The sequence below is a fragment of the Bombyx mandarina genome, chromosome 28 (genome assembly GCF_030267445.1).
Source record: "Bombyx mandarina strain Sakado chromosome 28, ASM3026744v2".
Taxonomy (NCBI): Eukaryota; Metazoa; Arthropoda; class Insecta; order Lepidoptera; family Bombycidae; genus Bombyx; species Bombyx mandarina.
This window is the reverse complement of record NC_143233.1, coordinates 2356768-2374754: the sequence shown is the minus strand read 5'-3', so window position 1 is coordinate 2374754 and position 17987 is coordinate 2356768. Positions and strand designations below refer to the sequence as shown.

Genomic DNA, 17987 nt, shown 5'->3' with positions numbered 1-17987 from the left:
CACTATCAACAACGCTGGAGGCTGCGAAGATGAGATCCGAAGACGTTGCGCCATGACAAGATCCTCAGTTGAGAGGCTAACAAAGATTTGGAGAGACCGCAGAATAACCAAAAACACAAAAATTCGGTTAATGAGATGCCTGGTCTTTCCAATCTTTCTGTGTGAGGCTGAGACGTGGACGCTGAGGATGCAAGACCGTCGTAAGATTGACGCACTGGAAATGTGGTGTTGGAGACGTCTCAGAATTCCGTGGACCGCGCACCGTACCAACCGTACTGTTTCGATCCTGAAAGAGCTCAACATCAAGGAGAGACTATCGTCAAGAGTCCAAATGCGAATCCTCAAGTTCTTCGGGCACATCACTCGTAATGAGGACTCCATTGAGCGGTTGGTGGTGCAACGGAAAGTCGAGGGCAAAAGATCTTGCGGACGATCTCCAACACGATGGACCGACCTCATAAAATCTGTGACTCACTCCAACATAAACGATTGCTCTCACTCTGCGAAACACCGTGCCACATGGCGTCGCATCGCGAGATCATCGGTATTGCAGGATCCGACTGATGCATGACCACGACCACTCTGTCAAGAGTGTACGAATAGGAAGGAAAGTAATCAATTGCGATGGAATTGAATGAAATGAGATGGGATGGCATGAATTGAAGTTTCAAAATGGTGGTTATTTACTGAAACTTCAGTGGACTTTTTGGAACTAAACTGAGACCTTAGAACTCAGATCTCAAGGTGGGTGGCGGCATTTACGTTGTAGATGTCTATGGGCTCCCGTAACCACTTAACACCAGGTGGGCTGTGAGCTCGTCCACCCATGTACGCAATAAATAAAAAAATGGTAGGAAAAACGTGATTTTGGTTTAGCAAATAATGGAGAAATTATATTGCTAATAAAATAGATTCAGGAGTTTTATAAGCGCTACGCTAGCAAAAGTGTAGTTTGAACATACATATCTGTGTATTAGACTGTTTTAAATGGTTAATAATTTTATAAAATAGCCAATATATATAATTGAAATAAAAATGGCAAAACATTCGAGAACCTAAAGTTTTATAATCTGGAATTTAGTGCACGTGTAATTGTTAATCCGTATCGATCAAACTATCTTCGTGCGCACAGTCGAAATAATGTTCCAGTGAGTACAGCTCACACTGAATGTTGCTACTGTGGCACACCTTTTTCCCATACAAAGCTTAGCAACGTCGAAAAACGTCCCGCCGTAATACGTACATATTAAGATGATTTTTTTAGGGTACGCGGCGGTGTAGGCTGTGAATATTTGAATTTGTTGCGGCGCTAAGTAGATGCGCCATTGAAATTTGCTCATAAAATAGACGTCCAAAGACGTTCGGACTAGATAAATATGATAATCTAGAGGCCGGCATCTAACGTTACACCATTTCATCTATACCTATATATTAATACGTGAAGCAAAAACTTTGTACCCCTTTTTACGAAAATTGCGTGGAGGGAGGAGTATGAAAGGACAATACCCAAAAGTGGGCCAACTTTATGTCAAAACTATTTGTACTTGAAAAACTATGCCTTATTTTTTCACGTTGTTTAGTTTATGTATCAACATTTCTTTCAACCCGGCATTGTTTTCCAAAAAAATAAATTACTTAATTGATAACATCCCAAAACTATCCATGCCATAGTTTTTAAATTCGCCAATAGGCAAAGGGCTTAGCCCATACAGCCTTATAGCAAACCTATATGGTGTCAAACGAAAGAGTTGTTTGTGACTTGAACTTGAAGGCTTCTTAGTTTATTTTTGTTCAATTAAATATTTATTGTAATAATAATTATTACTTAAAACCATGAATTATTTAATATTTTTAGATATTAATGATTCCATTAGTAAAAATATCGATGGCCTACCATTACTCTTTTTATTATATATGACCAGAGAGTTTTGGCAGCAACCCGAGTGAAGCGTCACTTGAATTTTTATTTTAATGTTTTTTTAATAGTTTATTGTGTAATTTGTATTATTTGTATTTGTAATATTGTGTATAAAAGGTCTGCGTAAGCTCATGCTCAGTCAATGTGGTATTCGTCGAGTTGACGTCAAAACTCCCAAAAAGCAATAAAAAGAGATACACCGGCTTTTTATTGACATAAAAAATATATAACTTCGACAGACTAGGCTGTATAGGCTACGCTCTTTGCCTGCTTATTGGTGAATTTAAAAACAACAACAACAATATCGTTGCCGGCTTCCGGATTTCATTTCATTTTATTATTATCGTGAGGATATAATAATAATAAAATGTACGTAAGGGCTTATTTCTAGCAACATTAACCACAATTAACTTATTTAACACTGTAAATAATTATGAGAGCGATTATTGATTTCGAAGAAAACAACTAACAACTTAATTTTAGCTGCAGAAAAAAACAGATTTCTCTTAAACCTGGGTGAGAATATAAAAATCGTTTTCTGAATATGAAACGATATTTCTTTGTCTATCAAATTAAGTTAAAACCATCATGACAGGACAACTTTTTTTAGGGGCCCAAGCGCCCATAGAAAATGGGCATTGTCCTTTGTGTCCTTCAAATTCTCCGCGATTCTAATGTCGTAACGAAGTTGATTGACTGAAACATTAACGCGCTAATCTAGATAAAAATATTGATTATCCGTCCCGCAAATCAGTATTATTTTCCGATAGCTCAAATTGAATTGAACGTTGTTTTAAGCGTCATTATAATTTCGGTAAATTAAATAAACAATGGATTTTATCGTGCTGATACTGCCTTTCGTTTTTCTAATAGTGATATATGCTTTGACCTGTATCTGCTTGCACTGCTGCGAACTGTATCGTGAGTACAAAGTTCTATATTTTGCTTAAATTTCTATTTAAATATTACATTAATAAAACGTGTTATTGTTACAATCGGTCAATGTGAATGCTATTGTGAGACAAACCTTTTTTTCTTTTTCCGTTGGCCATTTTGATAGAAGATTTAAACTTTTTCAAGATGGCTTGACATTGAATCCAAATTAATTCGTGATTATGTTTCAAAGATAGTAAACGCAGGTAGGTATTTAAATTAATATATATCTGTATCAATTTGAAATAAATTCTTTATATTGATATTTGTTTTGTTAATCTAGATATTATAACACAGTGACAGTATTTTATTCTTTTAATTATTAATGATAACGGAAATGAGTCATTGTTGGAAACTAAAGAGGTGTAGGAAGTGAAAAAGTAGCAAAAGCGCCACCTGTTGTTAATTTTAAGAACTTTACTAGTGTCACCTATCGTTGAGTAGCTATCTCTACAATCCATTTTTATATTTTAAGTCAATTTGAACTGAATAATATTTTTTAAGTTACTAGGAAATATAAATGAGTAGAGGACGCATTTAAAGATGAAATTTAATGTTCATCGCGGAAGTCATTACCGGTAGTAGGACGTCTTATGAGTCCGCACGGGTGGGGCAGCCGTTGTAACTATACTGAAAGCTTAGAACTCATATCTTAAGGTGGGTAGCATCCGGTGGTAAATTCTGCGAAGCACTGCTCTTGCTAGGGTCAGTGTTAGCAACTCTCCGATTTGAGCCCCGTGAGCTCACCTGTCAAGCCTCTCAAGGCTATCAGCAAAGGTAGGAAAAAAAAAAGGCATTTACGTAGTAGATGTCTATGGACCCTGGTAGCCACTTAACATCAGGTGGGCCGTGAGCTCGTCCACCCACCAAAGAAATAAAAAAATAAAAAAGACAAATACGTATTTTATCAGACAAGTTGGTAACGTTGCGGGATTCGAACACTGACACAGCCGTATCGCGCGATACGAACGCACCGGGCGTCTTATCCTTTAAGCCACGACGACTTGATCGCTAAAGGTATCATGAAAATTTTAACGAGTGTTTTTTTTATTTTATTGCTTAGTTGAATAGACGAGCTCACAGCCCACCTGGTGTTAAGTCGTTACTGGAGCCCATAGACATCTACAACGTAAATGCGCCACCCACCTTGAGATATAAGTTCTAAGATCTCAGTATAGTTACAACGGCTGCCCTACTCTTCAGACCGAAACCAATTACTACTTCACGGCAGAAATAGGCAAGGCGGTGGTACCTACCCGTGCGGACTCCCAAGAGGTCCTACCACCAGTGTTTACGCAAATTATAATTTTGCGGGTTTCATTTTTATTACACGATGTTATTCCTTCACCGTGGAAGTCAATCGTGAACATTTGTTGAGTACGTATTTCATTAGAAAAATTGGTACCCGCCTGCGGGATTAGAAAACCGGTGCATAGCTGCATACGAATGCACCGGACGTCTTATCCTATTCCTATCCTGTGTGTAGTACATTCTTGTTCTTTCGCTGGTAGATTAGCAGAAAATTAGTATAAAGCACCAGATTTTCCCGACCCCGGGATGCGGGATGAGCTTAAATCGAATTTCGGTAAGCGAAAATTAAAAAAGAAAACAGACGCTAATGAAGCAAAGAAGATTAATCAAACGAAACCTAATCGTATTTAAAAGGACATCGGCGTGTTATCTGGATAAAAAAAAAAAAAAAAAAACAGAATTAATATCAAGAGAATCCCCTGATAAAGGCATTATAAAAATAACTTGCCCGCGTGACTCACGAAATAGTTCTGATATTATTGTCCGTGCCTAATTACGTGCGTAAAATTTCGTAATTTTGTTTTTAATTTTAATAATGGATTCCTTGATTATGACGATACCGTTTCTCATATTGGTACTCATTTACGCCGCGAGCTGGATCTGCGACCGGAGCTGTGAGTAGATTTGATAATGTATTTTTATTATTTTTGTTATCATGTTTATATTTTTTCCGGAATGTTTTCCGACTCGAAATTTCCAACTGATTTTTCGAGAAAATCGGTCTTTTTAACTGCAAACCAACCCTCCACTCGTGCTTATTGTTACCCTTGAATCATCCTTAGCTGAGGAGAGAGACTCGTAAACTTTCAAGGAGTTATCTGTATCTCTCAAATACCGCCGCGACGAATAATTATACAGTCTGTTATCAAAAATATAGTCAATACATATTTCAAAACGGTATCAGAAGCCATATTGTAATAGACGCTGTTTCGCGGCGGTTTTGAGGAACGTTCAAGGTAGGTACGTCGCGGCGTATCTTGACTTGACAGTAACCTAAACCAGCCCGCTGACTTTCTCGCCGGATCTTCTCAGTGGATCGCGATTCCGATCCGTTAGAAGATTCATTCGCGAAGCAGCTATTCTTGAGTTGTTAGGTCTCCTTTGGAAGCGCTCGGGTAGCTGTTAGCAAATCTCACCCCTCCTGGCTGAGCCCATGCTCGCCAAACCTGCCCTGGTAAAACTTGAAAGGCCTCTCAAACATAAAAAAAAGACTTAACAGTTCATTTACTCCACTCCGGTGAGAAAATTTTTCGAGGGACGTTTGAGCGGAGCTTAGTTTTACGATCAAGCCTACCAAAACGCGCTTTGGAGGTTGCGTCGAGCCGAGTTAAGCTCGAGTGAACGACTATAGATACGGATGTCAGTATTTCTTTCACGCCTATTATCAAAGCTAATTGTTCTATTTATTTCTAGTTTATCTCAAGAATTTTAATTTTGTTTAAATAGCAACGGGTATTATTCGACCCACCCCCAGATATATAGGTCTAAGCCTGAGTTTCAAACGCATCGTGGAATTATTGCCGCATTTTTTTTAAATTGAATAAAGAGACAGCCCACTGAGTTTCTCGCTGGATCTTCTCGATGGATCGCGTTTCCGATCCGGCGGTAGATTCTGCGAAGCACTGCTCTTGCTAGGGCCAGTGTTAGCAACATTTCCGCTTTGAGCCCCGTGAGCTCACCTACTCGCCCGGTTACGCTGACGTGGTCTTTCAAGGCTCAGCTTAGGTAGGAACCATGGTGGTGCAAGCACAAAGCCAGGGGTTCCATGCTTAGGGGTTTCGCCTCCAGCCCTAAAAACTATCAATACGTAATGACCCTAAAACCTATGATAAGCACGCCACACACACACACACATAATTTACTGAATAAAAGCGCCACTAAGTTGACTTTACCCTACCGATTCTCGGAATTTTACTGTTATTATTAACCTTATTATTTGGGTATTAACCTAACCTACTTAAGTTATTTATTATCTTATATTTTTTTATTACTTTTCGGCGTTAACCTAACCTACTTAAAAGGTTTTTTTTTATTATTTATTTATTAAGTTGCACCAACAAAGTGATCATCAATACAAAACATTGACAAATTGACAAAAGTTCATGGCAGATGTCACCTCAATTATAGGTGCAATCGACAGTGCATTAACATCAAAAATAAAAAAAAATATACAGCCAAGATTTGATTACATTTCATTCATTGCTTGCTTAAGATTAATTTAATTGGGAGATGATCCGCGACAGATTTTTCCTGTAAGTAGTGAGGCAATTAGAAAAAACATCTATTTCACTTAAAATAAGTTCAGCGCAATCGGACAACTCCGAAGGAACATTGACGGAGACCACGCTACCGTGGACGTTATTGTAGTCCCAAAGGATTCTGTTTAAGGGAGAGTAAGCACCTAAATTCGAACGAGCGGGCTTTCTTATAAACGGTTTATATTTCTTCGTTCTTGGTAGGTACTTAGGGGCTGATATTTTTTAACTTTGAGCTTCTAAATAGTTACAAACTGGATTTGGAATCTCCATTTAAACAATTATAATATGTTTATGTTTGGAGAAGCCGCACTCAAATAACGATATTAACATTTATAAATCTATGTACATTGTATATAACAGTAGTACCTAATAGTTAAACAAGTAATAAGTTCCTATATATGGAAAACTAAATTGAATATATCTCTCTTATGAGGAACACAAAACGTTGCGCATTCGTGTGTGTGCTTATATTATCATTAAATTAATACGTGAAGCAAGAACTTTGTATCCCTTTTTACGCAAATCGCGCGGACGGAGGAGTATGAAAGGAGACGGAAAATCGTGGGCCAAAAATGTAATAACTTGGAATGTAGTCTAAAAAATTTGTCATATTTTTTTATATAAGAATATAAAAAATCACCTCGATCCTCTTTCTGGGACCGGAGAAAAATGAGAAAGTTAATTTTTGTCGGTATAACGGTGTGATCGATTTAATTAATCGATTACAGAATTATAAAAAGAAAAACATTGCACTAGGTAATTAATGCAAAGTAATTAAATGAGCGATTTATACTTTTTGTAGACAAGTGCGGTATGCGCCGGATTTAATTGTGATTATATACATAAATGAAGAAAAGTCTATTATTACTTAGCAAAGTAATATGATTATCGATTTCAAATCGATTAAAATCGATTGTATTTTTGATGACAGCTTTGACAGTAAGCTGACATGACGTTTGTTCATAGATTATACAATTATTTTTTGGCGCTTGTTGGTTTTTTCTACTCTACACGTTTTGTATCTTCGACGCATTTTGAGTGTGTATCTATCGGGCTGTTTTTATACTTTCAACGATCACTGCTTTATTATTACGGATTCCAACTCTGCCAGCCTTGTACGACAATTGCTTCTACACTGGACACCGAAGATCGCTCACACGTTTAACTTGAAATTGTTGCATTGGATACTGTTGAAATTATGGATGCTGTGTGAATTGTCGGATAGCAATTCCATATTCCATACCTGATATATATCATTGATATTCATTCATAATATGACATTTAAAAGATTATCCAATGGATATAATAAACATTTACTTATGCTTAAATAAGTTATTATTCAGCTCTTTCAAAGAGATTGTAACATAACCTAACTTTTACTAAATCTTTATTAACTCGGCTCTCAGATTGAGAAAACTTTTATAATTTTCAGCAAGGTACTGATAAGTCTGAATCTATTAATTCATATTAGTTTCATCACGTTACATTCGGGCCCAAAAATGTATGTAATCGTTTCAGTCTCCTTTCCCACACTTATAGAGAATATAGAGAAGGAGTACAGATTGCTATTATTATTTATTAAAATTATGCATTTATAATACAATTCGATCAATAAAAAACATTAAACACACTACCATCCTTTATTTACTGTCAAATTTTGGCATTGCTTAAAGTATTTTGTCAAATTGAGAATAGATTAATATTGTTTATCTTTATTAATAGGTATTTGTCTATAGTGTAGTCTTGGCGAAATCTGTGATTATAGAAGTATGATAGTCTTTGACAATAGAACCTTATATAATGTTCAAACTTATATTCTATATATTAATACGTGAAGCAAAAACTTTGTATCCCTTTTCACGAAAATTGCGCGGACGGAGGAGTATGAAATTTTCCACACTTATAGAGAATATAGAGAAGAAGTGCACAATGCTAATATGTTTTTAAAATAATGCATAAAAAATACCTTAAATCAATAAAGAAAACCTTACACACACCACATACCATGTGTTTGACGCACACACGCGTGCATACCATTTATTGTCAAACTTTTGTTCTTGACGTCTGTTGTCAAATTGACAATAGATTAATTATTGTTTGTGTTTGTTATAGTTTAATCTTGGCAAAATTTGTGATTATAGAAGTTTAAAATACAATCATAATAGTGCACAAACTTACAATTTCAATTAATTATAGTCGAATTTCGATTACTGCGGAACCTCTAGTTTTCAATTAATTATAGTCGAATTCCGACTACTGTGGGACCACTAGTAAGTATAATGATGCAAACAAACAACAAACATTCCTAAAGTACTTAATACGCCATTTGAATCTTTCGTGAAAAATAAAAGAAATGACATAGATGACATTTTGAATTTTTTAAATTTCCCGCCAACGTTCCTGGTAAGCGTACGTCCAAGCCGCAGTGTGTGCAAAGTAAAGAAAAAAGGCAGACGCGAAATTATCAACAGTTGGCTTACTGCTGGTAGGATCTCTCGTGAGTCCGCGCGGGTAGGTACCAACCCCCTTGCTTATTTCTGCCGTGAAGCAGTAATGCCTTTCGGTTTGAAGATTGGGGTAGCCGTTGTAACTATACTGAGATTTTAGAACTTATATCTTAAGGCGGGTGGCGCATTTACGTTTTAGATGTCTACGGGCTCCGGTAACCACTTAAAACCAGGTGGGCTGTGAACTCGTTCATCCATCTAAACAATAAAAAAAACGTTAGCGGTAAGATTGCGTCTTTGAAAACTCAATAAAACTAATCTGTAGTATAGATTTCAATAAACACTCATGCTAAATTTTAATTAATAATAATAATAATTAATATTACGTATTAATGCTTCGCGACAGACGTAAGCCTGTGACGAATCGCGTCACATACCCACCAACAGTAATCAGTAGAATCATTGCTTGTTTTATTTAAAATGTATTTTGATTAAATCGTAATGATAAATGGTCATTGACACTAGGTTGTTATTAGGTTTTTTACGTCAAGTCTGACGAAAACTGACAATCGATCTAGAAGGTTTGTTCCCCGTTTGTGTGGGTACCGCATTATTTTATCAAAGTTGCTATAATAGTTTTTTTTTTGCATAATTTATTTTCTGTATATGTAGACAATATTATGGATCAGTTTTATAAGTTTTCAAGATTTTTACGATTGCTTTTTACTATTTTTAATTAATTTTAATATTTATTAAAAAGTTAGGTTTTTGTTAATACATTTTAGTATCGATTTAATTTTATTAACCTATTTTCGGAGCTCAATTTTGTGTGAGGACTAACTACTCTGCTATCTTTCGATATAATCATTTTTGCTATTATTACATTAGTTTTTTTTTTCACCACAAACATATCTCATCGTATTTTTAATACCCGATCCTGTAGACCGAATGGTAAACAGTCGACGTCGCCCAAAGCACGTCATTACGGATCCTCCCGATCCATTAACGGTGCTTTTAGGCACCACAAGCACCGGTCACCGTCCTCGTCGAACCCGTCGCTTGCGACGAAGGGCTCGACGAGCGAATTAACCCCTAGACACAGCCCACTGAGTTTCTCGCCGGATCTTCTCAGTGGGTCGCGTTTCCAATCCGGTGGTAGATTTTGCGAAGCACTGCTCTTGCTAGGGTCAGTGTTAGCAACTCTCCGGTTTGAGCCCCGTGAGCTCACCTACACACGTTAGGGTGAAGCTGAAATAGCCTCTCAAGGCTATCAGCATAGGTAGGAAAAAAAAAAAGTATTTTAATAGCCAAGTGAATAATAAATAATAGTTTAAAAAAACTAACAAAATACGCTTTTATAGCTAAAAAATATAAAATGATTTGGTGCTTTTCAGGATATTATCAAAATAACCCTTCTACTCATATCTGTTCATAAAATATTTGTAACTACCGATACCATGCATCCCTCGCTTTTTTTACAATAAAATCATATTTTCTTAAACTATTTTTAATTCAAATTTATTAAAATTTATTTTCAATTTTTTAGTTGGATTTTCTATAAAGGCGTGTTTTGTTAGTTTTTTTAAACTATTATTTATTTTTCATTTTTTTAGTTGAATTCCAATTTTTTTAATTTTATTTATTTTCAATAGGTATTGAATTGTCATCGGTCCTTAATAAGTAGGTATACCGAGTTAATCCGACGTTTTGAGGGGGGTCAAAATCATGTTCAAAGATTCCGTTACATACTAACATACTTTTTTTTTTATTGCTTAGATGGGTGGACGAGCTCACAGCCCACCTGGTGTTAAGTGGTTACTGGAGCCCATAGACATCCACAACGTAAATGCGCCACCCACCTTGAGATACAAGTTCTAAGGTCTCAAGTATAGTTACAACGGCTGCCCCACCCTTCAAACCGAAACGCATTACTGCTTCACGGCAGAAATAGGCAGGGTGGTGGTACCCACCCGTGCGGACTCACAAGAGGTCCTACCACCAGTAATTACGCAAATTATAATTTTGCGGGTTTGATTTTTGTTACACGATGTTATTCCTTCACCGTGGAAGTCAATCGTGAACATTTGTTGAGTACGTATTTCATTAGAAAAATTAGACATACGTCTGAAGCTAATAAAAGCGTATTAATTATAAAATTAATTTCAGTCTACGCTCAAATAATGTTATAGGGGTCGCTGCTGTAGCTTTATTGCACCTACGTAGATGGTTCAATGAACAGACGCAGCATGCCCTTCAAATCGAAGTGTTTTTGTGTTGACGCGGTATCAATCGCAATGTCGAATGACAAATGAATTTTATGGTGATATTTATCTTAAAATATTATCTCAGGATGTTTTAATAACATAAAAGGTATATTAATTTATTTTAGTAACAATTTAAGTCTACGGCACATTCATATTATGCTAGTCACATTCTAATTTCTTCGTCTTCCTGCCCTTAAGGAGGCTGCGTCTTGAAAAGACTTATTGTGACGTCGTATGATAGTCTAGCTAGAGTCTAGTGTGCTTAATGCGAGTTTTTTAGCTTCTCGATCGCGTAAAAGTTGACTCGAATTTGTTTGGAGTTGGAACAGCATCTCTAGCGGCAACGTAGTGGAGTGAATGGAAAAAGAGAACACGCTGTAGTCCGAGAGCTGGTACCAACATTTGGGTAGGTATTTGAGGCAAGCTGAAAACTTGTCACATACCTCTCCTATTATATTCCAACACGGAATTGCAGACCTGGTTGGTGAGTAGCGGGGCTAAATCAACCCCTACATTTTTATAAATATTAATTTTTTTTCCCCAAAAATATATTTGAGGCAATACGCAATTTATATATGTTGCAGTGTAATAGTTAATAAATACGAAAAAAAATAAGCCAGACAATTTAATCGGGGCTGTAACATTACCAGACGCGTGCAAAAAATTTTTGCAAAATTATATAAAGTTATTTTTGAGGCAGCTTGAAATTTTAATGGAGTGTTATTTATAGCTAAAAAATAAGATTCCCAAAAAGACAGATCATTTCGGTAGGGCTTTCTACCTGCCAGGTGATCAAACAAATAAAGGATGGGTACGGGCCTGTACTGCTATAGACCATAGAAAAATTTATTTATTTTTAAATTCTCTTCAAAAAATAAACATTTTTACGGAAATATCAAATATTTAAACAATTCAGTACGTTTAAATTCGCATTAAAATTGGCAAAATAACTAATTTTTTAAGATAAAAAATAAATCACAAAAATATGTGCCTCTAACGTCCATAAATCAATACAATCTCTTTTATGTAAAATGTATTTAGTACAAATTCAGAAAATTTTATATTTTTTACTCCGAAATTCTAACTAGAAACCTCATGGGTTATTGTAAGCCACGTGGCCTCGCTAGAGCCAATAGTAACGCGGCAAGCAAGAACGAAGACAGCTGTCGATATGCGCTCTCTCTCACACTACAGCTTGTCTATAGCAGTACAGGCCCGTACCCATCCATTATTTGTTGGTCACCTGGCAGGTAGAAAGCCCTACCGAAATGATCTGTCTTTTTGAGAATCTTATTTTTTAGCTATAAATAACACTCCATTAAAATTTCAAGCTGCCTCAAAAATAATTTTATATAATTTTGCAAAAATGTTTTGCACGCGTCTGGTAATGTTACAACCCCGATTAAATTGTCTGGCTTATTTTTTTTCGTATTTATTAACTATTACACTGCAACATATATAAATTGCGTATTGCCTCAAATATATTTTTGGGAAAAAAAAAATATTTTTAAAAATGTAGGGGTTGATTTAGCCCCGCTACTCACCAGCCAGGTCTGCAATTCCGTGTTGGAATATAATAGGAGAGGTATGTGACAAGTTTTCAGCTTGCCTCAAATACCTACCCAAAAATTGGTGCCAGCTCTCCTACTATATGAGTCGTACTCACATAGTTGATTAAATCACCGCTTACTTTCATAGCCGGCGTCTTTTGGGCGCACATAACCGATAAATAAATAAATACGTTTTGAACATGCAAACAATGAATGTAATTAATATTAATTCAACAGATTTCAATCTATAACGTCATTAAGCAGATTCTAGTATATTTATTAAATATTGTGTAATATCTTTCATAACTGATTTTTTTCAAAATTGTACAGCTTTGGCATGTTTTCTGTAAAAATTGACAACAGCGCTACCTATTGAGGAAAAGTCGAACTGTGTTCTCGAATTAGTGCTTCACAAATTTTGTTCATAGATGGCGTGCTATTTTTAAGATCTTTCTAATTTTACCTTGTCACAATCGCTACTAATAACTTTGTCATAAATACATTTTAAAGTAACACTGTTTACATAATCCTTTTTTTTTTTCTTATCCACATTTCGTTCGGGTTCATCATAAAAGTAGCACAATTGTCTCGATTTTATGGTAGATGGCGTTGTTTGTTTCTTAAATGCTTTTTTTCTCTACCTATTCTAGTGATCTCGAGAGGTCATACTAGATCCACTGAGCGAGTAAATGAGCTCACGAGGCTCAGCCTGAGAAACGTTGCTAACACTGGCCCTAACACGAGCATTGCTGAGTCTACCACCGGATAGGAATCGCGACCCACTGAGAAGATCCGACGAGAAACTCAGTGGGTTTGCAATAGCATTACGTTTTGTAATTATATTCATTTTACGCAATGTTCACATATTATATATCACGACCGCTTACCAAATAGTATGATAAAACAAACGCGAAATTAAGAAATGTTTTAGTATTTATTTTAATTGTATGAGAAATAATAAGTAACTTACCTAACCTATGCTGATGGTCTAGTGTCTAGAAAGACCATATTAGCGTAACCTTAACTAGTAGGTGAGCTTACGGGGTTGTTGTTGCTAACACTGGCCCTAGCAAGTGCAGTGCTTCGCAGAATCTACTACCGGATCGGAAATGCGACCCACTGAGAAGATCCGGCGAGAAACTCAATGGGCTGTGTCTATGGGTTAATTCGCTCGTCGAGCCCTTCGTCGCAAGCGAAGGGTTCGACGAGGACGGTGACCGGATTATTTTCCATCAGTGCTTGTGTGGTATAGGAAAAGTATCAAATACTTTAGACAACGACGCGGGCTTGTACAATGATTTTGTATTCAATCCTAACCTCGAAAAAAAAATCTTAATAATGTATTATCAAAAAATAAATAAATCATTCGATAGATCTTAAATGACGAGACGGTTTAATTTTTACAATGGAATTTTCCATTGTATGAGTAATGTGACCATACGTCCCGATTTGGGCGGGACAGTCCCGCTTTTGGGCATTATGTCCCGCTGTCCTCAGTGAGGTCGACATAGTTCCGCTTTTGCAAACAGACCAAAAGCGTTTAAATGGGCTAATTTAATAAAACAGGTACAGACTATTACAGAGTACTGACTATTTTATGTTTAGTGGTTTGATTCTTTTGTGTTATTCTAACTTATATAAGAAAATACTGGTAAACCACTAAAAACTTTTTTTATTATATAATTCCGCAGACGCCGTCCCGCTTTGACAAAGAAAACAATGGTCACGTTATGTATGAGTCAACTTTCCTTGCGCAAAACATTCAAATTCAACATAAGAGATTTGTAAAATTAAGAACATGTTAGGGAAACTGGAATGACGTCCTTAAATACATAATAGCCGAGATAATAAATGTTGAATATGTAGTTTTCGAAGTAATAATTCTTTACGCACACTTGATTTGGAGAGTAAGCTGTTGAATGTGAGACGAGAACGTTACGAAAAGTGTGATCGGGTGAGGCGAACGGAAGTTGAGAGGGAAGATATAAGTTAGTGAAGATAGAAAGAGAGAGACAGCTACATTTCGTTTATTTCGCACGGGCAAAAGAGGACACAGTTTCTTTCTCTCTCCCTTTCAAATTTATTCAAATTCATTTCTCATTCAAAAATATTAATTTATCAATGAAAATCCATATTAGATTTAAATATTTGTAGAAAATTAATACTTATATATGCCTAAATTAAAACGGCGCCAATCCATTAATTCAACGTTAACTCAACGGCAAGCTGCTTAGCTCTGCCCCCGGCATTGCTGATGCCCGTGGGCAACGGTAACTACTCACCTTAAGGTGGGCCGTATGCTCGTCTGTCTACAAGGGCAATAAAAACTCACATCTCAACGCAAATCGGTATGTTCTAGTACAAAATAAACTAGATGATGACCGGTTTTTTTTTGATAACGCCATCTTGTTGTGTTCATCATTCATGATCATCTAGTTGCCCTCAATTAAGAAAAAATAGTATTATTATTCGCTAATAGATGTCGGGAAGAATCATAAAGTTGATTATCGATAGAGTTGATTATTGAAAACACGAATAAAACAACATTATCTGAAAATAAATCGTAGCTGGATCGATTTATCGCCCCCGAAATCCCCTGTATACTAAATTTTATGAAAATCGTTGGAGCCGTTTCCGAGATTCAGATTATCTATACTAATATTATAAAGAGGAAAGATTTGTTTGTTTGTTTGTTTCGAATAGGCTCCGAAACTACTGGACCGATTTGAAAAATTCTTTTTCCATTAGAAGCCGACATTGTCCCTAATGAACATAGGCTACTTTTTTTTGTTTTTTTTTTTATTTTTATTTTTTTTGTTTGTTTCATGTGTGTTTTAATGTTTCCGAAGCGAAGCGAGGGCGGGTCGCTAGTATATTAATATATACAAGAATTGCTCGTTTAATGATATAAGATAACAGATTATAATTATCTATATATTAATACGTGAAGCAAAAACTTTGTATCCCTTTTTACGAAAATTGCGCGGACGGAGGAGTATGAAATTTTCCACACTTATAGAGAATATAGAGAAGAAGTGCACAATGCTAATATTTTTTTAAAGTAATGCATAAAAGATACACTAAATCAATAAAGAAAACATTACACACACTACATACCATGTATTTGACGCACACACGCATGCATACTATTTATTGTCAAACTTTTGTTCTTAGCGTTTGTTGTCAAATTGAGAATAGATTAAATATTGTTTGTCTTTGTTAATATTTAATATAGTGTAGTCTTGGCGAAATTTGTGATTATAGAAGTATAAAATGCAATCATAATAGTGTACAAACTTACAATTCCAATAAATTATAGTCGAATTTCGATTACTGCGGGACCTCTAGTACTTATAAATGTTCTAAATGCACGGAACTCTAGAAGTAATTTCGTTTTCAAAATAAAATTACTTCTATTGACATAATTATGGTCTTTAAGACATGTTGTGATACATTATGATAAATTAGAATTAATACGAAGCTTGTGCGTAGTCCTTGTTATATGCGACGACTCGCCTACTTATCAACAAACGCTTGAACGATAAAGTCGTTACGGCGGTTAAAAACAAAAATTCGAATTACAAAAACAACAACAAAATTAAATATTCGAATTTCAAATCGAAAATGGAACGCGCGAAAATTTATTCGAAATACCGCTCGTCGGCTGTGCCTTTAGTGTTCAATTAATTAAACTGTGTATAATTCACTTTGGGCGTGTATTATTTTGGATTATTTTGTTGTGTATTATTTTGGATTCATTCAAAATGGAAGAATTTAATGTGAACGAAACCCAAGAGGTATTCGCCCCTAGCAGTACAGAGAAACAATTGCTTGGTCTATTGCCTATGTTCCTGTTAATCATTATCGTTGTTCTGAGGATATCCTGGACAATTTACAGAAGTTTAGGTGAGTTTTTAAATTAATGTTTTATTAATGCCAGTGAAATACATATTTATAAGGGATTTTATGACCTGGTAACCTTTAGGTGAAATCTAATTTTAATTTTAATGAAAACTTTTTTATATTAAAAATGATATTATGAAATTAAATGAAATGAAATGAGATGATGTGGGATGAAATATAATCTCAGTAAAATGGTAGTCATTTACTGAGACGTTTTCAGTGGACTTTTTGAAGGATCCCGGGAAGTTACGTTCAGCGGCTTTGTTTCATTTTCCCACATTTGTGCACTTTCACAGATACTAATCAGCTAATAAACCACCGTTATTACAAATTTAAACCTGAAGAAACACTAAATAGACAAAATAAAACAAATCACACAACTTCACTCCTCGCGTTCCCGCCAAATAGTTCTATAATGCCAGTGACGATTAATTTGGCCACAGATTAAATAAATAAAAAAGTATTTTATTGAACATAATTTTTTTTTTGTCGAACTCGCTATGCCCCGCGGTTGAACTTGTTTGAATTTGGCTCAGAAACCATTTGAATACTAGAGAATTTGGTAATATCATGCTCTATAGGTACATGGTGAAATATTTGTAAACGTTTTTTTTACTGGTGGTGTAATAAGTGTGAGCGTGAGTGAGTGGAAGAGGGTGTGTGTGGGTGTAATTAAAAATATTAAAAGGCTTTGCGGTAAGTAGTTTTTACTGGTGGTAGGACCTTTTGTGAGTCCGCACGGGCAGGTACCACCACTCTGTCCGTTTCTGCCGTGAAGCAGTAATGCGTTTCGGTTTGAAGGGTGGGGCAGCCGTTGCAACTATACTAAGACCTTAGAACTTATATCTCAAGGTGGGTGGCAGCATTTATGTTGTAGATGCCTATGGGCTCCAGTAACCATTTAACACCAGGTGGGCTGTGAGCTCGTCCACCCATCCACGCAATAAAAAAATGGAATATAAGGGTACTCCAATAGCAGCTGTCGTCCTAAAATATCCTTTCGTATCTTCTCGATGCGTTTAGGCATTCCAAGCATCAGTCAGAGTTCGTCATGCCATTTCACTTATAGAAGCAACCCAATGAGTTTCTCGGCCCTAGCTAGAGCAATGCTTCGCTGAGCCTACCACAGGATCGGAATCAGGATCTACTGAGAAGATCCGGCGAGAAACTCAGTGGGCTGTGTCTATTGGAGCTAACAAACAGATAAGCGGTAGGCAGCGGCTTGGCTCTGCCCCTGGCATTGCTGAAGTCCATGGGCGACGGTACCACTCACCATCAGGTGGGCCGTATGCTCGTCTGCCTATAAGGGCAATAAATAAAAAGTGGGCAAAGAAATAAATAAAAAAACCAAAGTCATTGTCGGTGTGCATTGTTGTCTCAGCTTAATCTCGTATCTTCTCACT

The 17987-nt window shown here is 36.1% G+C and overlaps 1 protein-coding gene across 4 annotated transcripts in view; it reads left to right on the top strand.

The window, feature by feature from the left end:
• Positions 1-17987, top strand: part of LOC114240943 (uncharacterized) — a 96340-nt gene that overhangs the window by 3814 nt on the left and 74539 nt on the right. The window contains exon 1 of one of the 4 annotated variants that reach the window (XM_089739173.1): positions 2690-2839. The exons of 1 other annotated variant lie outside the window; for it this stretch is intronic. In XM_089739173.1, the coding sequence (XP_089595299.1) occupies positions 2749-2839 (91 nt within the window). In that variant the 5' untranslated portion in view covers positions 2690-2748. Of the gene's footprint in view, positions 1-2689; positions 2840-4621; positions 4777-16193; positions 16588-17987 lie in introns of those variants that run through there. 2 more of the 4 variants (XM_089739175.1, XM_089739170.1) reach the window with 2 other exon arrangements.